Raw genomic sequence first — 23,668 nt, 5'->3', positions numbered from 1 at the left:
AGAGAGATGCTTTGTCATGTTAGCAAAAATGACCGCAGTAGTCGGAATCTACATGATACTACAACCGATGAAATGTTCACAGGAATACATACCCACCCATGTTACGTAAACTCGTATAAACTCATAAAATTTAAACATTTATTTAAATATTATATTTTTATTACTACTTCTCATCCGAATTCTTCAACATTCAAAAAAAATGCAACCCCCCCCCCAAAAAAAAAAAACACACACACACACACACACACACACACACACACACACACACACACACACACACACACACACACACACACACACACACACACACACACACACACACACACACACACACACACACACACACACACAGTGGTAGGGAGGTGTACAGATAAGCTTGGCAGGAGGCTCCTCCTTCTGACGCCCCATTTATTTATCATTGCTTCCCTTCTTCTCGGACTCTGTAACAGCTGCTAAGACAATGAATCCCTTTGTGGAACTCGTCACACGAGTATCGAGTAAAACTGAAAACGACGACCCGGACAACATTTTCTCGAGTGCCACACAGCATTGTTTCCATGGAGACCGCCATGTTGTTAATCCCGTGCTTCACAACATGGCGCTCGAGCACTTTGAATCAAGCAAGCTGCTTCGCAAGCGATAGCAAGCCGCTTGTTAACGGAACACACCCCCGTTTCCAACGATTTGCTGGCAGATCAGCGCAAACGATACAATTGATCGCCCGATGAGGGAAATATAACTGGGTTTGTGTAATTTGGGTTAACAAAATTATAAAAAAACAGCAGTTTATTTACATAAGTTTACCTTCTTGTGTCAGTCCCAGACGCCATCTACATACCACGTACGGAAGATGGCTTCGTATTTGAAAGCCTCCATACTCTTCCTCAGTGCAATCGCCCTCCAACAGCTCACCTTTCCCCCTTTATTAACCCCGACATCTCATTTTTCATTAAAATACCTTCCCCTTGCCGCCTTTACGTATCTGATAATTAGATGGATCTCCAAATTTCTGTGGTATTTCATTTTTGATTCTTTGTTTTGGTCCCTTTTTTTATGGAAACGTCATCTGTGTGTGCTCGTACGCCATGGCGGTGTCATTATTCGCAGCGTACGTTTGAATGCATTATGAGCAAGTAATTAGTAATCCTTTAATAACAATAATATTTTTCAGAGAGTTCTGGTTAAAACATTAAATAAAGCCCAAAGTGTTTGTTTACTCGAAAAACCGAAAAGAAAATTCGTGTTTTTATTTTACAGACAGGAAGAATATCCGACGGTTCTCAAATCTGTCTGGAAATTCAAAACGGAAATGGGGTGGACAGTATAAAGTTATTATAATTAATATTTTATTTTAATCGATCAGCGATCAAATAATGTAAATCACGATTAAAAATTATTATTTGATGATGCGGGAGATATCTTTATTATAAAATTAGGTAGACTTAAAACTACTGGAGTATTTACTCTCGAGTTTTGTTGTTAATTTTTTAGTGATAAAGGTGTGATTGGTTATACTATAGATCAAATTAATTATTTGTGCATTTCTATAACCGTGATAAAACTACTGCATGTTACCTCAACATTACCTTCACAACAACTACACCGCCTAGAACAGGATCTCATCTGAAAAAAATAAATATTACCTCAACATTACCTTCACAACAACAACTACACCGCCGAGAACAGGATCTCATCTGAAAAAAAAAATTACCTCAACATTACGTTCACAACAACTACACCGCCTAAAACAGGATCTCATCTAAAAAAATAAATATTACTTCAACATTACCTTCACAACAACAACTACACCGCCGAGAACAGGATCTCATCTGAAAAAAAAATATTACCTCAACATTACCTTCACAACAACAACTACACCGCCTAGAACAGGATCTCATCTGAAAAAAATAAATATTACCTCAACATTACCTTCACAACAACAACTACACCGCCGAGAACAGGATCTCATCTGAAAAAAAATATTACCTCAACATTACCTTCACAACAACAACTACACCGCCTAGAACAGGATCTCATCTGAAAAAAATAAATATTACCTCAACATTACCTTCACAACAACAACTACACCGCCGAGAACAGGATCTCATCTAAAAAAATAAATACTAGAAGCGAACGTAGAATTCTTCTTACATTCGCTTCTGACTTTACCTAAAACTTGTTCACAACTGTATACGCAATTTCCGGTTACTTCGGCCTGGATTCGGAATTAGCGATCAAATAACGTAAATCACGATTAAAGATTATTTTTTGATGATGCGGGAGATATCTTTATTAAAATCAGTGGAGGAAATATACACCATGTCTGATATTTGGGTCTTTCATGTCTGCGACGATGCCTTTATCTCCCGGGACGCATCATTCCTCATGACAAAAACCGGAAGCAAAAGGGTCATAGCCGACGACACGGATTCCAAATTGCCAGGGTATTGTGTTGCTGTTGTTGTTGTTGTTTCCTATTCTGTCACGTGCACGTGTTGAGTATGAAGCTCACTACTATTTTTTACTTTCTATTCTTTACTTCCATTTCATCAATATATTTTCCGTCTTGAGTTGTGGCCTCGCAGCTCTGACTCCGCCAAAAAACAACAAATGGAAGAAGAAGAAGAATATCAAAAAATGGAAGAAGAAGAAGAATATCCAACAAATGGAAGAAGAAAAAGAAGAATATCAAACAAATGGAAGAAGAAGAAGAAGAAGATATCCGACAAATGGAAGAAGAAGAATATACGACAATGGAAGAAGAAGAAGAAGAAGAAGAAGAAGAATATCCGACAGCATAAGACGGGAAGAGCAGAAAGAGTTATGTTAATTATAATAAGTCATACTTAATTGGACATTTACGCAAACAAAGATAAGAATTCACCGAGAGAGTTACAAAGAATCGATGTGTAAAAATCCCGTTAATATAACATTGGGCGGTGTGTGTAACGAGTCACGTTAAACCCGGAATTCGACAATCGGCGCAAACATGAAGTAAATGACTCAGGAGCTGATGGTTCGGGTGAAACGGTTTAACATTGAACCTTGAATTATTGGGAACTCCGGCGAGGAAGTGAGGAGTGTTGAGGAACGGTGAGAGCGAGGAGGAACAAGCTGTCAGGGCGAACAGCTCGAGGGACGAGGGTCCACACGTTGAACAGTACAGCTGGCTGGGTGAGTGGGTGAGAGAGTGGATTGTGGAGAGTAGTGACGTCACAATCGGTACATTATTGTGACCGGAGGGGCTCCAGGACGATCGAGGAAGCCGAAGCAGTAACAACATTTGTGACGAGCGAAGAACCAGGAGACATGGCCGATGATTTTGAGGACGACATCGAGCATTTCAGTGTCAATGACCATCCTGTGCGTGGTTTTGCCGTCATGGAGGAAATCCGACGTCAAGGAAAGCTTTGTGACGTCACACTGAAGGTTGGTATAACCTCGACAGGGGTTTGTGTATAAGTAGCACGTTGGAGTCCCGATCGACCTTCGTCCTTTGTCGCCCACCTGCGTGGACGTGTCTCGTGGCTTCGTTGTGTGCTGCCATCGGTGTCACCGTGTCGAGAGCACGTGTCTCCCGGACATGATGATCTCATTACTGCCGTGGTGTTACGTGCTTTTGATATCGATGACGGTTCCTCTGTGATCCGCACCTTCTGGTCACGGAATGTAACTACAGTACTACCTGTGTTCACTACAGGTGGGAGAATACAAGTATAGTGCCCACCGTGTCGTGCTCGCTGCCTCCATACCGTACTTCCATGCGATGTTTACCACGGACATGGCTGAGTGCAAGCAGGATGAGATAGTCATGAAGGATACTGACCCAGGGTACCTTTTTATCTGCACTGGCACACACACACACACACACACACACACACACACACACACACACACACACACACACACACACACACACACACACACACACACACACACACACACACACACACTGGTGGTTTATATTTGTGTCCATCTGACTGTTTTCCTTTTCCAAGTTAGGAACTGCCATGCGCTTTTTTGACCGTATTGACCCAGCAATCGTATCAAGGGTATCTGGAGACCTTTGGGTCTCTCTAAGCTTTTTGGGCGACGTCCTGATCCTCTGCTCACTATTGTCATTTGCCGCTTGCAGTGCCATTGAGGCCCTCATCAACTTTGCCTACAACGGCCGCTTGGCTATCGACCGGCACAATGTACAAGCACTGCTTGTTGGCGCATCCTTTCTGCAGCTCCAGAACGTCAAGGACGCTTGTTGTCACTACCTCAAGGAAAGGTTGGTACATCACGAAAATCTTGAGCGTTGTGTTTAACATCCCCCCCCCCCCACCAATGTGCTTCAATTGTTGTTGATCTGCCTGCATACCCATGATTAGAGGAAAAGCCACTTGCACATGTGTACGTGAAGGGAAAATAAAGGAGCAGCAGCAGAAGTAGGAAGACTGAGGGAACTAGAAACGGTACTCGATAGAGTGCATACTTCCACCAGGCTGAACAATTAAAATGTTCTTAAAAACCTTCTTGTAACTGGATCCGCATCTTCAATCTGTCCACCGAGTTTTGTTTGAATCTGTGTACAATGTTTTGAGCTACCCTGCTCACAAATGAACAGACAAACAGGGGTGACTCCATAACCTCTGTCCACCTTCGGTGGTGGAGGTAAATAGAGTTAGAAATCTGTCAGAAATCATACTCTATGTTTGTTTGCCAGTCAGTCTATCTATCTATCCATTCCTTTCATGCCATAAAAGCATATAGAGCTGCCAAGGCAGTTTCATTGGCAAGGAGTACAGTCCTGGACAGATCACCATTCCGACGCGGGTTACCCCAAATGTTTATTACCCCCATTACACTGGTACTCATTTTGCCGACCTCGGAAGGATGACAGGCTGAGTCAACCTCACCTGGTGCTCATTCAACGGCGACTTGGGCTTGAACTTGGAACCCTTAGGTCCCAAGCCAGTCACTTTAACTGCTAAGCCAACACCAGGCTTACTCGATGTATTAATGAGAAGCAAAAACACACTGCGTACATTCACTGATCAATTGTCTGGCACTAGAGAGTTGCAATAGTTGAAGAAAACATTTGAATCTGTTCCTTACAAACCCTGCACTGGCATGAATATCATTCCAATGCACCCTCGTGTGTGTGTGTGTGTGTGTGTGTGTGTGTGTGTGTGTGTGTGTGTGTGTGTGTGTGTGTGTGTGTGTGTGTGTGTGTGTGTGTGTGTGTGTGTGTGGTCGTATGGCAGCTTAGCTGCCGGGGTAGCTATCATTTATTGAAGCGCGACTGTGTCGCTGATGCAGTGCCCTCTACCAGTACACACACTGGAATTGGTACTCATTTCGCCGACCTTGGAAGGATGACAGGCTGAGTCAACCTCCTGGTGTATTAATTCAGCGGCCGACGGGGCTTGAACTCAGGACCCAAGGATCCCCAGCCGCCACCCTAACCACTGAACCAACACCAGGCTACAATGCACCCTTAAATGCAATGCAGTATACATCGTGGGTCCAATTTTCCCTTAAATTAATTTTCATATGCAGAGATTGTGGTTCGTGGAAGGGCTTGACGACTGAGAGGGAAGAGAGGCAAAATGATTATGGCGCAGAGCACAACCGGCAAACAAGGGATGGAAAATTGAACAGGCAACATTAGTAGGTGCATGCTGACATTACAAGAGAACAGATGGGGACGGTGGCGTCCTGCCCAATTTTGAGGTATCGGAGCCCTGCAAAAATGCCGGCCGTGACGTCGTCGCCAGATTGACTCTCGTCAAGTTTCAACATGACACTAACCGTTTGAGTCCCCCAAATGAGTAATAAATGAAATACGCACATTTTACTACGATAAACAAAAACTTAACAAACAGCTGTAACACAGACTTGATCTCACAATTCAGAATTCCCCTTTTAAGAAAAAGTCAGATCAATTGGTCTCTACAACCTCCGTTTCTCAACAAAACGATGTAATTGAAGAAAGGAAGAGAAGTTTAACAAAAAAAGATTATTTCACACCATTTGGTAAGGGCTGACAGGATGGCCTAGACCTAGAGGCACACGCACTCTCCTCTCAGCTGTCCAGCCTGGGTTCGAATCCAGACCCAGCTACAAACTGTAATTTCGGTGTTTCACAGGAAGGGCGATTCATAGATGTGTGTGCCTCCCTCGGATGGACGTTAAACGAATGTCCCGTCCGACAGCATTAGTTCTTTAGTTGTCTTTCTTGCAGTTGACGAAAGAAGACAAAGCTTTGGGGCCAGATAAACCTCCTGAGAGTATTGAAGGAGATGGCAGAGCAAATTAAAAGTACAATGTTAACATTTGTAACGTCATAACTTGTCTGTTCTGCCAACATGAGTCCGTGTCATTGATTGATTATAAGCCTACCGACCTTTGCTCGTACAATGTGATGACCATTCATCACAAGAACATACGCATCACCGATCCATCCAGACGTCAACTAGTTGTAGGCTTCCAAAGTTTGCCATTAATTCCTGTCTTCTAGGGTGGAAATACTTTTTTGTAAACGTAAGATTATTCACTAAATCTGGATATAAAATGGTTGGAAAATTCGTCTCGCTTCTGGACTATGCTGTATTGGGTAATGTGTGTGTGTGTGTGTGTGTGTGTGTGTGTGTGTGTGTGTGTGTGTGTGTGTGTGTGTGTGTGTGTGTGTGTGTGTGTGTGTGTGTGTGTGTGTGTGTGTGTGTGTGTGTGTGTGTGTGTGTGTGTGCCTATAACCTACATCGTTAGAATATCGCTCCCGAGACAGTGTCCAACATATTGTTACGGTTCTCGGAACCGTATGCATACTACTGAGAGTTGTCCCGAGTCGGTTGTTCCATTAATATACGTGTAGATAGACCCCTTCCTTGTGTAGTGGAAAGACACGGGGGTGCGTTGTGATGGGCTAGAGTTAGGTTATTAGATCATTATTCCCATTTTATTTTATACCCTCCTTTTTCTGAGGTAAATTCATCTCGCTTGCTACCCTCGTTTCGCTGGCCAGAGCGTTCCACCGTCTATCCAGCGACTCGTTTTCAGAGGCAAAATCCCGACGTTCGCTATGGTAGCCGCGTCGGCATCCACCTTCCCAAACCCAGACACGCGCGGCGTGAGCGGGCCAAACTAGCGTCTGGCCGAAACCCCGCCCAGAAAGGCGGACCACATGAAGGCCCGGTCCAATCGGGATGCTCGGATCGGACGATGACGTCGGTTTCGCCATGGCTCCTCCCTGAGCTCCGTGATATATAAAGTACGGAGCAATCCCCATAGTTGAGACGAAGTTTGTTGTAGATCGAAAGGAAGAAGTCGGCGGTTGTTGGTAGATTGAAAGGAAGAAGTCGGTTGTTGTTGATTGAAAGGAAGAAGTCTGTGGGAGTTGGTTGAAAGAAGGTCGAAGGCGTGAGAAGTCGGTTGGAAAGTGGAGAATTGAAGGAGTTGTTGCGAAGGTGTTCCTGCGGCTTGGCTCTGCCTACGTCTCACCTCGACGGCCCGCCTACTGTACTGGTCCCTGCCGACACGACCTCGACCAAGCCTCTTACCTGGTCCTGTCTACTGCTCAACTCTCGCCATTTTGGACTCCGTTCTCCTCCACTCAAGCTCCTGCTGCAGACACGATGACCGAACTGCACAGCTTTTGTCAGGTGCCGCACCACGGAGCATCCCTTCCCCTGAAACGCTCAGGAACCAAAAACTGTGACCTCAACTCCCTCCCTCCCTGGCTGCAAAAGTCCTTTTCCTTTCATTGGGTTTATTTTGTCTGAGTGTGTGTCTGAGTGTGTTGGCACCTGCCCGTTGGATAAGCCTGCATAAGATCTTCATTGTTGTGATTGTTATTGATTTTATTAATCTCGCGTCAAGTCTGCACTGTCTGCTTTTGTAAGTTGCTTGTATAATTATACAATTATAATTGTCGCACCCCACACCTCTCTCATCTTTCCCTGCATTATATCCCCAATAAACCTTTTGTTGTGCCACATGCTTTTCCTCGCTTATTGTAAATAAATAATAATTGTAGAAATATTCCCAGCTCACCTTTGTCTTTTCATCCATTGGTCCAGCATGGCTCGGATCGAAGTTTAGACGGGTCTTTATTCCCAACAATCCGATCCTTCTAGCCGGTACGTCATTGACAGTGCCGCTTGGCTATATCCGATCCGGAAAGGTGATTCCTTAGTTGGTAGAGTGATCCGGTTTGGGCAAGGAGTACCGAGGGCGTGGTTTCCCGGTGGTTAAACCGCGTGGTTAATTAAGTAACCTGATTCTAGACAGGAGGACCCAAGGTCACGCGATTGAGTTATTGGCGTCCACGGTCGGTTAAGCGACCCGCCGCGTCACGGAATTAACCGTGAGCAACAGCCTACAATTCCGGGGAGTCTGATGGGAATCATCGTAGCTTTCCCCCACCTCGTGGTCTTCTCACCCGACCCCGCCAGCCCGCAACAATATTTACATCTACAGTGCCTAGACAAAATATACAACCCCTTTCAAAATTTTCACCTTTTTGTTGTCTTGTAGCCTGGAATTAAGTTGCATTAAATCAGACTTTTTTTTTCCCTCTTTATTTACACATCGTAACCCACAACTTCCAAGTGAACCAGAGAGTTGGTGTCAAAGCCACCCAATGCTCGCCTGTTTATACATTTATCGTTTTTAAAAGACTAGTCTAATCATATTTTTTTATAAAGTATTGCAGTGAAGTCTGATCCAAATAATTTTAAAGCAATGTATGTATTTGTATATTGTAATCAGTAAAAAATAGTGTGGTAGATAAAAACATTGGAAAGGAAATAACTTGCACCAAAAACTTTAACATTTTCATGCTCACACTGACGCTGACACTCACGCTCACGCTGGGGTATCGCTATAGCTCTCTGTTCTTCGAGCAGGCGAGCTAAAAACCATCCACCATCCGTTGGTGCTGCCTAAGCAGTCTCCTTGGCTATTGGGCACAATCCTGGACGAGTCGCCACTCCGACACAGGATACCAACAAGCTGGTACAAATTTTGCCGACCTCGGAAGGATGACAGGCTGAGTCAACCCCACCTGGTATTAATTCAACCCGACAAAATGCCTATTATGCCCAACGGAACCACAACTTCCCCTTTCATCCAAATAGTTGAAGCAGCAAGAAGTAAAAAACAAATTCCACAAATTTCAGAAAATGTATTAAAAGTAGAAAACTATATTTTGGTTGGATAAGTGTCTATCCCCTTACAACAGCAATTGTAAATTAGCTCAGATGTAACCAATCACCTTCAAAATCACACACCAAGTTAATTGGCCTCCACCTGTGTTAAACTGGAGTGATTTTGATTATTACCTCTGCCACTGAAGGTGGAGGAGGTTATGTTTTCACCCCTTTCTGTCTGTTTGTTTGTTTGTCTCTGTGTGCAGAATATCTCAAAAAGTTGTGGACGGATTCACACTAAACTTGGTAGACACGTTGGGTGTGTGACAAGGAAGAATTGCTTCAATTTTGGTGAAGATCTGAATCCGGATCCGGATCTTATAATTGTTTAAGTGATTCTTCAGCATTGAGAGACCGGTCCAGAAATGATAGTGTTACGGCTGTAGAAATTCGCAGAGCACCATATAGGTCCTTAGATCAGTTATGCCGATAAGTCTGTGTTCAGATAGATTTCCCCACCGTTGTCTAATGGGAATTATTCGTGTGATCCGGGCTGTGATCTTTGAGTTAGTGTTTTTCTTTTACTATCGTTATTTTGGACCAACTGCTCACAACCACCACCTCCACCATCAACAGCGCTCTTACAACCGCCTTCACACAACCACTTCCTCTCACAACCGCCCTCACACAACCACCTTCTCCACAAGCCAACCACAGCCACCATCTCCCAAACCGCATCTCCCCCAATACCCAACAGTGGAACAACATTGCTTCACCTTCAACTCCGCGGGTGCCACCATCTTTGCGCCGGCAACGGTGAGATCGCTGCGAACAAACGTGGTGGTTTCCTTGTTCTCAAAGTCGGTGATTTCACGCACGTCCGCTCGCCAGGGTCGCTGTCTTCGCGCACGTCTGCTCGCTCCAAGCTTCGTCTCGGAATTCGGATCAGGAGAGCGAGAGGGGTGGAGCCAGTGGGGGTCAGAGGTGAGAGTGCGGAGATGAGATCTCGCCTCACGGACCCCATATAAACGGAGCGCGGAGCGCCAAGCGAGTCAGGCTGGAGGGGTCGAGGAGCTGCGTAGAAGTCTGGAGCTTGCAGTCGGTGGGGAAGCTGAAGAGAACAGAGGAAACGGGAGCTGAAGGCACAGCCCAGCCTGCTGTGCCATGCAGAGCTGCGCGTTCGTGTATGGGACGTGGGGAGAGCCGGAGGGAGCTCGCCAGCCAGCACCGAACGGTCGGAGGTGATCGGGCTTCGGGACAGTCCGAGCATCGCTGAGGGACGGGCGGGTTCTTAAAGAGAGCATCAACTCGGAAATAGCATAAGGCCCGTTCGTTCCTCTGGGCCAAAATCACCGGGCCATCAGACGAGGCCTGGGCCGGACCGCGGTCATGACAGCGGCCGTAGGGACGGGACGTTGCGGGTCGCCCCAGCGAGGTGAAGGTAACCAGCGCGGCCTCGCGGAGCCTCTGCGGTCTACATGGCTCCGTGCAATAAAGACCCAAATAGGTCCAGTCTACCCCTTATCTGTCCTGGGGTTTTTCCTTGCTTTTCTTTGTATGAACGTTGTGGCACCAAGTCCGTCAAGTAGAACTGTATAAGTGACTGCACATAATAGATAGACGGTCGTAGCTCTTTGTCTTGCTCGTGTTTTGTCCCTACCCACATTGATTGCTTACTTTTGCTTGATTGATACATGATTGCATGTGTGTTTTGTATTGATTGCATACGTGTTGTTCGTAAATAAATGTGCTTGTTTAAATGTACCCTGTTCGTTGCGTCTTTTCCTTAATTGAGCTGCCATCTTGTACTCGGAATATAGTTGGTTTTTCAATAGCCGGTAAAGTGATGGGGTCCAACGGGACTGCGCGAAAGTACCCCGCTCGGTTATCCCAAAAGGAAGTGAGCTGCTTAAGCGGCTCGTCTCCAAGCGGTCCCGTTAAGGTACAATCTCTCGGTAATCTACTCGCGCCTTGAGTAGATTACCGAGAGTCCCGTTTGAGGTATGCAAGAAACCACTCCGGAGATTCTGAAGCCATGTGGCAAAACGTTTTGTGGTCTGACGAAACCAAGATGGAACTTTTTGGCCGAAATACAAAACATTACGTTTGGCAGAAACCCAACACAGCACTTCACCCAAAGAACACTATCCCTACTGTGAAGCATGGTGGTGGCAGCATCATGTTATGGGGATGTTTGTCCTCAGCAGGGACTGGGGCACTTGTCAAGATAGAAGGGAAAATGGATGGAGCAAAATACAGAAAAATCAAAGAGGAAAACCTGCTACCGTCTGAGAGAGAGCTGAAATTGGGATGGAAGTTCACCTTTCAGCATGACAACGACCTGAAGCACACGGCCAAAGCTACACTGGAGTGGCTAAGGAATAAATTATATAAATGTCCTTGAGTGGCCCAATCAGAGCCCCGACCTAGATCCAATCGAAATTCTGTGGCATGACTTGAAGATTGCTGTCCATTATCTCTCCCCACGCAACTTGACTGAGATTGAACAGTTTTGTACAGAAGAATGAGCAAATATTGTCCAATCAAGGTGTGCAAAGTTGGTAGAGACCTATCCCAACAGACTCACCACTGTAATTGCTATCAAAGGTGCTTCCACCAAGTATTTACTCAGGGGGTTGGACACTTTTCCAACCAAGATATTCTAGTTTTGTATTTTTAATAAATTTTCTGAAATCTGTAGAATTTGTTTTTCACTTGGAAGTTATGCGTTACGATCTGTAAATAAAGGTGGGAAATTTCTGATTTAATCCAATTCAATTCCAGACTATAAGGCAACAAAAGGTGAACATTTTGAAAGGGGGTGTAAACATTTTGTAGGCACGAGGGGAAGCTTTGGGACAAGTTTTGACCCCAATTATTTGGCCATGAAAGCACAAAGAAGCGCAATAACTCAACTGATCATAAACGTGGGTGTTTGTTTTGTTGTTGTTGTAGATGGTTTAAAAAAAAAAACTGTTGTGGAGCTAAGCCCCACCTCAGATGGATTGAGGTACCGGAGGCTGTGCTCCAGCAGGACTATGCCCTGGATAAGGGATAAGGAGACCAGGCACATAGGCAAACACTAAAAGCTGACAGAGTAAATATGGAAAAAGTTCAGGTGAGGTTGATAAGAATTGAAAGGATGAGGAAGACTCTCTTACCTGTCCTCCTTCCCCTCCTTCTCCTCCTCCTTCTCCTCTTTCTTCTGCTTCTTGTTCTTCTTCTTCCTCCACCTTCTTCTCCCACGTATTGCAAATGGCTTTTATTGTATTGTTTGGACTAACATCCATGTGTATACCTTTTTTTTTTTGGCAGTTCAGCTTGGGTTATTATTATTTTTTGGCCTATAAAAGTCTTTCTCATAAAGGAGTAGAGTCAATTATCTGAAGGTTCCCAATTTGCTCCATCCGTTATTCTGGAAACTGCAGGTTGCACCCAAAAAACGTGCTTGGTGTGCGTACGTTTGCTGAGACGATGATGTGTGCCGGACTGTGCAAGGCGGCCAGCAGCTTTTTGCATCAGCATTTTGTGGAGGTTTCCACCGGAGAAGAGTTCCTTGCCCTGCCTCCTGATGAGCTCATCGAGCTGCTGTCCAGGGATGAGCTAAACGTGCAAACTGAGGAGCAGGTGAGAGCAAAGATCCATTCGGCTATAATCCAGTTCAAAGGTTGTTTAACATCCTGCCCAGCTGTGCAAAACCAAGACTTTATTGGTTACTGATAGCATACTCGAATGTGGGTACTGCATTTTTCGAAACTGGTAGTAAGTACATAGTTGTTAATTTTGGTGTGTGTGTGTGAGTGATTGTAAATTATCCAATGTTAACAAGGAATATAAAATTATGATTATGGGAAGATAATATGACAGAAATGACAATTGTTATTGGAATATAGGGGAATTGTGAAATGGGACAAATGATCTGATATTTATCGTGTGATTTGGAGCACGTGCAGCTGGATTTATTGTTTTAGTGCATGGGAAGCTTTGTAGAACTTCTGAGTTTCAAAACAAACTTCTGAGTTTGCAGAACTTCCGAACATCAACTTTGATTCTAACATGCCCTGGAACATCCCACAAATTGTACTGTTTCAGCAGCCACACTATTGTTTAGTTTGTAAAACTTTATCTAACTTTGTAACCAAAGACAGCACAGAGGTCTTATTGGTGGTGGTCACTTGTGCGACAGGTATTATAAATTGGGTCAGTATCGGGCCAGAGAGTTGTATGGTGGGGGAGGGGGTTTTTAGAGGAGTATAGCGTGAGGGGAATGAAAGGCAGCGCGAGGGGAGTGGAAGGCAGTGTGAGGGGAGGGTCAGTCTGGACATGACCGCCATCCGGAGATGACCACCGTCCGGACATGTTCAGCGATAACCACCGTCCAGACACCGAGTAGACTAAGGGGGTGGGGGAGTAAGGAGGGGTGGGGGAAGGGAAGGCAGCATGAAGGGAGGGAAAGAAGTGTGAGTGGAGAAGGGAAGGCAGTGTGAAGGGAGGATCTGTCCGCACATAACCACCATCTGGAAATGGGCGGTGATAACCACCATCTGGATATTTGCAGAGATTACCACCATTCCGATACGTGGAGAGATAGCGACTATTTGATATATTCAGAGATAACCACTGTCTGGGCATAATCACTGTCCAGATTATATATATATATATATATATATATATATATATATATATATATATATATATATATATATATATATATATATATATATATATATATATATATATATATATATATATATATATGTGGGAGGATGCTGCACTGCATTAGGAAGGGGTAGAGCGAGGTTGGGACAGACAGACAGAGAGTGAGAGAGAGTGTTGGGAGTAGTGGGGGGGTAGGGGAGTTAGCAGAGAATATTGTGCTTCATGAACAAAACACACACACACACACACACACACACACACACACACACACACACACACACACACACACACACACACACACACACACACACACACACACACACACACACACACACACACACACACACGGCCGATATCATCAGTTTTGTGGGAATTGGCAGATTGGAGTCAGTATGATTACCGAGTACAGTACGTACTCTATCCAACCCAGAAATCTTGTGTAGCTTCAACCCTTGTTTGGAGGGAATTTCAGTAAATGATTAAAAAAACACAACATTGCATTATGGACATTTCAAGATGTGCATAAACATTATTATTTAAAATCAGATGCCAATCGTCATGTGATGGGTGAAGAAAAAATTGGCTCTAATTTTAGAAAACATGTTGATATGAAAACGGCTCAGAAATCGGATGTTATCAGCTTTGAAAGTCACAAAGAGAACCTGCTAACGATTCTGAGAGAAACTCGGTTCATATAAAGACAACCCACGGCAACCGCTTACGTCTGTACCTCCATCGGCTCCGTACCAAAGTATTGTGATACTCGCGCATTAATTCTTGATATGTTCCAGGTGTACCCGACTCCATTAAAGCATCAGTTAAATATGTTTTTTTCACATTTAAAAGGTAATGGTTGTTTTCCTGCTAAGCTTGTTAAATCACCGGGTGAGGGCAAACATGGCCTGTTCTAAGTTCCGTTCGAAGTTCCGCATGGTTACAGCACACAAAAAGAACCACAAAGGCTTTCCTTTTAAATAAAATTCTTCAAATATGGAAATCAAGCAAAAAAATAACAAAATGTATTTCAAAGAAAAAACAATCCAAACCAACCGCAAAATGTCGGCACACACTTTTCACAGCTCAAGCCAACATGAAGGAACTCGGAACAGGAACTCCGAACATGAGATCGATGGAGGATTAAAAAAAAAAATTTTCAATGTCTGAATGTCGAAGTGATGGATAGATGATGTTAAACAAAGCGATGTCATCTAAAAATGAAGTTGCACAACATTTTCAGCCAGCAAGGCACCACCAGCCATCGCACAGCTCGGTCGATGGGACGTGTACGTTAATTTTACCTCCTGAAGATGCCTGAAATGTCAAATATGTCCAAATTGTGTTGCTATGATGAAGAGGTATTCAATAATATGAGTGAGGAAAGTGAAAACAACAACTTTATTGTGAAGAAATAGTTGCGGCCTGTTCCAAGTCAAGACATGGTTGAGTATTCTCTCTCTCTCTCTCTCTCTCTCTCTCTCTCTCTCTCTCTCTCTCTCTCTCTCTCTCTCTCTCTCTGTGTCTCTCTCTCTATCTCTCTCTCTCTCTCTCTCTCTTTCTCTCTTTCTCTCTGTCTCTCTTTCTCTGTCTCTCTTTCTCTGTCTCTCTTTCTCTGTCTCTCTTTCTCTCTTTCTCTCTTTCTCTCTTTCTCTCTTTCTCTCTTTCTCTCTGTCTCTCCTCTCTCTCCACCTCTCTCTCCACCTCTCTCTCCACCTCTCTATCCACCTCTCTCTCCACCTCTCTCTCCACCTCTCTCTCCACCTCTCTCTCCACCTCTCTCTCCACCTCTCTCTCCACCTCTCTCTCCACCTCTCTCTCCATCTCTCTCTCCATCTCTCTCTCTCTTTCCACCAATCAGACTGTAGCATTTTGATGGCATCATCCACTTCATGTATTACTGTCTGTGAGTTGACTGAGACTGGAAGCTGCTTGCAGTGCAGCAGGAAAGTCTTTTCTGGTGATTCGACATTGCCTACGGGAGTGTTAATGTACTTTGCACCTGCCACCTCTGCTTCATCAATGATGATGAATATGTTCTTCTTGAGCAAGTTCTGGATCCGCAATGTTTCTTTCTCTGTCATTGATGCCACTTGCGATCGGCAACAGGACTCTGACAGTGCATTGTAGCCCATGAATTGAAATAGTGACTTCACCTCCGGATTATTGAGTTTGCGGAGAGGTATATCTGCTGAGAGAAAGCTCGTAACTACGTGATCAACAAATTCTTGTCCCTTGCTCACTTTCTCAGCTAGCAGCGATGTCTGTCGGGGTTGATTTTTTCAGCATCCTTGGCCGTCATGTGTTTTGTACTGTCGCGATTTTTCAGAACACTGGACCGTCGTTCGTGGCACATGACTGTAGAACTTAACTTGCAGAACAAACTGCTCCCAGAAGTTACTATGAACGCAGTTGGAAATTCTGCTTCATAGGCTCGTACTTTTGCAATAGACGAAGCAGCTTCCTTGGGCATAATTGGCAAGTAAAGCTGATAACCCTATAATAGAGATTAAACTCGATATTTAAGGAAAAGGAGGTAAGATATAACAACTTGATAGCAAACAGGAACACCACAGCAACACATGACAGTAAGTCAGCAGATTTAGCCACTCAAGTGTGATCAACGCCGGAAGTTGCGCTTATAATGGAAAAGTTGCAAAGTTGCACTAACGAGGAAAAGTTGCAAAAAAGTTGCGCTTATAACTCCCTCCCACTGCATCCTCAGGCAAAAAGAAAGCGATATGTTTGTGTTTCACGACATGGGAATGCCGTGGAAAAAAGTTGCAGAAGTTGCAAAAAATTGCCCTACTGATAACCTTCCAGGCTGGAGCACTCAACTCACGAGCAGGAGGCTACGTCATTTTTCCTGCCAACATGGAGTGGTGTTTCTTTCATTTCTCCTGTTCATCAAATTTTGCTTTTTCCCCTTTTAACTTTTCTTTCCTCTGGTTGTAGATTTGTGGCGAGAGGGGAGTGTTGAGTTATTCGTTTGTTCTATGTCTGTCCTTCATTGATCTTCTGACAGTTTTATTCCTCATGTGAGTTTTATAATTTGTTCATGGAATTGATATTAAATTGTTTGGCCCAGTTAATGAGCCTGCCTTCTTGCTTTGCTTTCTTGGTGGAAAGACCAGTTGAAGAAACCACTGTGGATTCATGTGTGAATATGACGGCCCAATGACCGCTCACGCACTCAATTTGACCAAACGGGTAGTTTTGTTTTAATCTTAGGAGGGGGTGGGGTGCGGAGGGGTCCTGGTGCGACCATGATGTTTCAAGACCCTGACAAGTTCCAATATATTACAAGCTTAATTAGAAGTCTAAACACACAGTCCAGGTCAAATTTGAAGCACCACCTTTTATTAGTATTAACAAGGAATGAAGGTAGGATCTGCAATGTATTCCAAATAGCTTCTTTTGTTCATGTATGTTGTTCTCAGGTGTTTGAGGCTGGGTTGTACTGGGTTTGCCATGACCACTCACTGCGGGTCCCACTATTGGCTGATGTGCTGTCTTGTGTGCGTCTGCCGCTGTGCCATCCGCATTTCCTTGCCGACCGTGTCCAGCAGAATGAGCTGGTCAAATCTTGCCACCGCTGCAGGTAAATGCTTGATTAGCTATGAGCTTTGCCCCTTGTGCTTGTGAATGATTTTATTTTCATACATTATTACTATTTCTCCCCCCCCAAATCCACTTTAATGCATTTCTACATGTAGAGACCTAGTTGATGAGGCAAAGGATTACCATTTAGTCCCTGATGACCGGCCAGCCCTTGCAGCATACAAGACTCGTCAGCGCTGCTGTACCTCTCTCGCAGGACTCATCTTTGCAGTTGGTGGGCTGAACTCAGCAGGTGGGTGTGTAACAGGAGGTATTGTCCACCTATAAATAGACGTGGTATGAGGAACTTTGCTAACTTCCGCATGACTTGAAAAGCATTTAGGCATCACCAAGTTTATTTGGGATCAATAATTAGATTTCTGACAGTCTTTGAAGAACGGTTTCTATTGGATAATAACTCGTGTATGTATGTGCAGTGGTGCCTACAGAAAGTCTACACCCCCTTTCAGAATTTTCAACTTTTGTTGCTTTATGGCATTAAATCAGACTTTTCCACTTTTCTTACACATCATAACCTACAACTTGCAAGTGAAAAACAAATTCTACACACTTCAGAAAATTAATTAAAAATACAGAACTAGAATATATTGGTTGGGTAAGGCTCCATCCCCCCTAATAACTTCAATTGTAAATTTGTTCGTGTGTAACCAATCAACTTCAAAATCACACACTTAGTTAATTGGCCTCCACCTGTGTTAAGCTGCAGTGATTTCGATTATTTCAGAATAAATCAGCTGTTCCTGTAAGTTTCCTCTGCTGGGTAGTGCATTTCACAGCAAAGACTCAACTATGAGCACCAAGGAGCTTTCAAAAGACCTCTGGGAAAGTTGTGGAAAGGCAATAAGGGGATGGGTATAAAATATTTCAAAGGCCTTGACTATCCTGTGGAGCACAGTCAAGGCAATCATTAAGAAGTGGAAGGCGTATGGTACCACCAAGACCCTGCCTAGATCAGGCCGTCCCTCCAAACTGGATGACAAAGCAAGGAGGAGACTGATCAGAGAGGCCACCAAGAGGCTAATCACAACTTTGAAAGAGCCACATGCCTTTATGGGAAAGACTGATCACTGTGTACATGTGATACTATCCCAAGCACTCCACAAGTCTGGCCTGTACCATAGGGTGGCAAGAAGGAAGCCATTACTCAAAAAAGCTCACCTTAAGTCCTGTTTGAGGTATGCAAGAAACCACTCTGGAGATTCTGAAGCCATGTGGCAAAATGTTTTGTGGTCTGACGAAACCAAGATGGAACTTTTTGGCCTAAATGGAAAACGTTACATTTGGTGCAAACCAAACATAGCACATCACCCAAAGAATACCATCCCGACTGTGAGGCATGGTAGTGGCAGCAATCATCATCATGTTGTGGGGATGTTTCTCATCAGAAGGGACTGGGGCACTTGCCAGGGTAGAAGGGAAAATGGATGGAGAAAAATACAGAAAAATCCGAGAGGAAAACTTGCTGCCGTCTGAGAGAAAGCTGAAATTGGGACGGAAGTTCACCTTTCATCATGACAACGACTTGAAGCACAAAGCCAAAGCCAAAGCTACACTGGAGTGGCTAAGAAACAAAAAGATAAATGTCCTTGAGTGGTCCACTCAGAACCCTGACCTAAATTCAATCAAAGATCTGTGGCATGATTTGAAGATTGCTGTCCATTATTGCTCCCCACACAACTTCACTGGGCATAAACAGTTTTGTGCAGAAGAATGGGAAATTATTGTCCAATCAAGGTGTGCAAAGTTGGTAGAGACCTATCCCAACAGACTCACAGCTGTAATTGCTATCAAAGGTGATTCCACCAAGTATTTACTCAGGGGGGTGAACACTTTTCCAACCAAGATATTCTAGTTTTGTATTTTTTTATTGGTTTTCTGAAATTTGTAGAATTTGTTTTTCACTTGGAAGTTATGGGTTACGATGTGTAAATAATGGTGATTTAATGCAATTTAATTCCAGGCTATAAGGCAAGAAAAGGTGAAAATTTTGAAAGGTTGTGTCGTCATTTTATAGGCACTGTGTATATAATGGAGCTGATGTATGATTGGAGCAGAGCAGATGTATAATATATGTATGTATGAATGAGGTTTGGAATATGAAGAACACTGACATTTATGGACAAACTAGTCATACCTACCTGTTGCTTGTTTTGTAATGGACAAACTTGATAACCAAAAGACAGCATGTTGTGCTTCACGAACATATTGCAGGTTTATCTCTGAGTGGCATTGAAAATGTAAAATGACGTAAAACGCACGAAAAAGGATCTTTTATGACACGTACTTGTGCTTGTTGCTGTCGTCATGGATGGAGTTGTTTTTGTGCTCCTTCCTTTTTAGGTCATCTCTTCGAGCATGACCTAATAATATGGGTGTAGATGTCCTTCGATCCGTCCGTCCGTCTGTCTGTTACGAAAATGACGATTTTCAAATTCTATCTCCTCTGCCATTTCTCAAGCGATCTTGAATTTGATTGTGGCATATGAATCTATGGGACAATAAATATCTAAATTTTGTCAGGCCGGATTTTCGATATTCGCTTTCTTTTTCGTGTCACGTGACTTCAAAGTTTGCAAAAACTGCCCTACCTTCAGGAGGCTATATATTTTCTCGCAGAGATGACCGTCACTCCAGCACGGGGGTAATTTTACTCTTATAAAATTCCATCGACCCATAGACCCCCTTAATGAGCACAGATTTTGATGTGGTCAGTACACCTTCGTTATGCATCAGATATGAAAATTGTGGCCAAGTTTCATCAAAATTGTGTGTTTGGTTCAAGCGATTATGACTGAAGTGTTTCCTGACTGACTGACTCACCTACGGACACTGCTCGATCGCATAAGCTCCCTGGACTGAAGTCCAGGTGAGCTAAAAATGGTACCGTTGGAACCACTACGTTAAACTCCAAATCCCGCTTGTTCCTTGGCCTTTTGGAAGGATACGAACTTTTAAAACAGGCATTTTTTGATTAAACGCGCACAAATTTCTATTCCAAGTAAATCTACAATTGGCTTTCCAACCAACTAAATTGATTGTCAGCTTTCCAGGGAGGGGGTGAAGAGAGAGAGAGGGAGGGGGGGATAGAGAGGACGGAGCGAAGGGAGGGGAGGGGAGAGGAGGGAGGGGAAGTGAGTGGGTGAAGAAGGGGAAGCTATGAGGGGGGGTGGAGGTGGGTAGAGCAATACCTCACAAAACATAGAGATAGAGATAGAGATAGAGATAGAGAGAATGAATGGTGTGGGAGGCGAATGCTGCATTTTATTCAGAGGGGGGAGTGAGGAGGGGACAGATCGACAGAGAGTGGGGAGGGAGGAGGAAAAAAAAAGGAGATAGGTGAGGTGAGGGGTGGAGGTGGCATTAGCAAAGAAAGTGATATGTTATGCTCAATGACCGAACACAGGCAAATAAAAAAATCTCATATCAGAACAGCTGTACATCCAATGACACAACAGAGTTTGTAATGTTAACCACAGGCACATCTGCAAAAACTTTTGATATCCCAGTTCTAGAAAATTTGAGGGAGCATTAACCAAAAGCATGGACTGAAAACATGGAAGTACCACCTAATGATGCCATCGAGCATGAACATCGAAAACAAAGCATTGTGACCAGATATCATACTTGGGTACAAAAGAGAAAGAAGAAGGCATTGCTAAGTGAGGTGTTGATACCAGTGATTTTGCACTAAACGATGCAGAAATCAGGAAAATGACCAAATACCATCACCTCAAAAATGAAGTGAGAAGTTCCTGGAAGCTGGAGATATCCTGGAGATAGCAGACAACAGCAACTTGCATCATACAGACACACAGACACACAGACACACAGACACACGGCGGTGGATACTTTAAGAGGTGGTAGGCCTGTGTTTCACCTCCTGAAACCCACCCACATGTGGAGCGCACAGACAACAGCAACTTGCACATACCCAAACACACACTCATATGGATGTGGATACTTCGAGACCTGGGAGGGCTCTGTTCCACTTTCTGAAACCCCTATATGGAGATGACCACAGACACATACAGACACACACACACACACACACACACACACACACACACACACACACACACACACACACACACACACACACACACACACACACACACACACACACACACACACACACACACACACTTACATACACACACACATACATACACAGATACACACACATACATGCACACATACATACACATACATACACACATACCTACACACACATACACACACATACACACACATACACACACATACACACACATACACACACATACACACACACACACCACAATAGCTTCGCAACCCCTTTGGGGTGAGACTATAAAAATATATTGCATGCAGATTCCCCAAAACTGATTGTAAATAGTAGCTCCACAAACCTCTGAGTCATTGTCTCTTCATCCTCTGCACACTTTACTTTCACGTCCTCCTCTTCCTCCACTTCCCCCTCCTCCTCCTCCTCCTTCGTATGCAGTACAAGACTGCGTGTGGCATCATTGCTGAGGGTGCGGCTGTGCCGCTGATGCAATGCCCCTATTACCAGTACACTGGTACTCATTTTGCTGACCTCGTAAGGATGACAGGCTGAGTCAACCCCACCTGGTGTTAATTCAACGACTGACAGGGGCTCAAATTCAGGACCCTAAGATCCCAAGCCAGCCACCATAACCGCTAATCCAACACCAGGCTTACTTTCATGTCGATGTACATCGTGTTTTGTTTGGTGTTCCGTCTGCTTTAGTTTGTATATTTGTTTTACAACAATTTTATTTCCAGGAAGAGCGACATATTGTGTATTACTGTTATGCGATTATGCTGCTGTGACGTCACACTTTTTGGGGGGGTGGGTGGGAGGAGGAAGTTGGGGGTAATGTGATAATCCTCTGACCTTATGGCCATACAGGAGATTCCATCACCATGGTGGAAGTGTACAGTCCTTTGACCAATAGATGGCAAGCCTGTAGGCCCATGAGTACTCCCCGCAGTCGTGTCGGTGTCGCGGTTCTGCACGGCCGCCTGTATGCCATTGGAGGGTATGATGGCAAGGAGCGGCTCGCTAGCACAGAGGTGTATGACCCTGAGGCCGACACATGGATGCCCACCACCTGCATGAACAGCAAACGCAGGTCAGCAGCCTGGGCTGGTCATTCATTCATTTGTTCATTCATTATGTGTGCAGCATGTAGCTGCTTCATTATCAAGTTGACTTTTTCTTATTATTCACGTATTTGTCTCTCGGTGAGTCATTCAAGTGGAATGAAGCAATAAAAATACATTGTAGATGTTGGCATTTGAAGTGGATTCATCATTTTGGTCGATGATCTCCAAATGGGCCCTCTCGAGGCATTGTTCCGAGATTCTACCATGCAGTGACATGGTGCGGATAAACTGGGCATGAAATAGAGTGGCTTACAGTGACACGATGAAATAGAAATGGCAAGAATGAGATTCATTTCTTTATTTAATTATTGATAGCGATCAAAGCCAACTGTCGAAGTCTCAGTTTTAACATTGGCATGACAATGACATCTGCACGGTTCTTCCACGTTTTCACCCAGTCCACTGTAATTTTACCACAATTCGTAGATCTTTGGTCAAGCCCATCCCAACAATGGTGGATCCAAAGAATTTGAAAACTGGTGGCTTGTCCAAAAAGACGTAGTTTGACCAGGCATCTTGCCATATAGTTCAGCATGCCGAAGGACACAAAATAAACTCTGCCTCGGAAGAACTGGCCTTTACTTCCTCCAGATTCAGTGAAACAACTTCAAAGGAAACGCTTCTTTCTCATCCTGCTTTTGGCTTTAGAAATGGAAAACAAGTCTTGGTGATCCTCTCCAGGACATCTGTCTGGTTCATCATGATTGTTGACACTTGTCTTCTGTTTGTAACCACATTTATTTAATTTTTTTGGTTGTTGGAATGTAACCTTATGTATTTGTTTGAGAGATTGTTTTGGAGAATATTGTATCAATTTATTGCATACCACCATGATGAGCAATAAACAGGATGTGTTCTTTCATGGTGCAGTGCCATGGGAACCGCTGTACTCGATGGAAAGATCTATGTGTGTGGGGGTTTCGATGGCATTTCATCGCTCTCATCGGTGGAGTACTACGACCCGAAGACGAAAAGGTCTGACAACATTCCAATCGATTTGTGCTCCTCACAGCTGATCATGACGTGCATTGACTTCACTTGTGATGTTTTCTGATAATGCTAATACAGTAATTGTAGTGTGTTCCCTC

The 23,668-nt window shown here is 44.0% G+C and overlaps 2 protein-coding genes and 1 long non-coding RNA gene across 4 annotated transcripts in view; 1 reads left to right on the top strand and 2 right to left on the bottom strand.

The window, feature by feature from the left end:
• The window catches only part of NPHP3 (nephrocystin 3), a 146,918-nt gene extending 145,954 nt beyond the window's left edge, over positions 1–964 (bottom strand). The window contains exon 1 of one of the 2 annotated variants that reach the window (XM_085877954.1): positions 805–964. The gene's annotated coding sequence lies outside the window, so the exon portion shown is untranslated. The remainder of the gene's footprint in view (positions 1–804) is intronic. The other variant, XM_085877959.1, reaches the window with a different exon arrangement.
• Positions 965–2,781: 1,817 nt separating this feature from the next.
• Positions 2,782–23,668, top strand: part of KLHL18 (kelch like family member 18) — a 26,493-nt gene continuing 5,606 nt past the window's right edge. The window contains exons 1-8 of the mRNA XM_085877949.1: positions 2,782–3,429; positions 3,701–3,831; positions 4,136–4,276; positions 12,566–12,764; positions 17,231–17,391; positions 17,507–17,643; positions 22,324–22,546; positions 23,451–23,555. Coding sequence (XP_085734075.1) covers positions 3,310–3,429; positions 3,701–3,831; positions 4,136–4,276; positions 12,566–12,764; positions 17,231–17,391; positions 17,507–17,643; positions 22,324–22,546; positions 23,451–23,555 — 1,217 coding nt within the window. The 5' untranslated portion in view covers positions 2,782–3,309. The remainder of the gene's footprint in view (positions 3,430–3,700; positions 3,832–4,135; positions 4,277–12,565; positions 12,765–17,230; positions 17,392–17,506; positions 17,644–22,323; positions 22,547–23,450; positions 23,556–23,668) is intronic.
• LOC147028026 (uncharacterized) lies at positions 17,566–22,424 on the bottom strand. The gene is made up of 3 exons (XR_015057388.1): positions 22,309–22,424; positions 19,696–19,817; positions 17,566–17,672 (listed from the first exon to the last, which is right to left on the bottom strand). It is a non-coding gene; the product is annotated as an uncharacterized LOC147028026 (long non-coding RNA).

Source organism: Eptatretus burgeri, chromosome 4 (assembly GCF_056783735.1).
Source record: "Eptatretus burgeri isolate ZD-2024b chromosome 4, Ebu_testis_v1, whole genome shotgun sequence".
NCBI lineage: Eukaryota > Metazoa > Chordata > Myxini > Myxiniformes > Myxinidae > Eptatretus > Eptatretus burgeri.
This window is presented reverse-complemented; position numbering and strand designations above follow the sequence as displayed.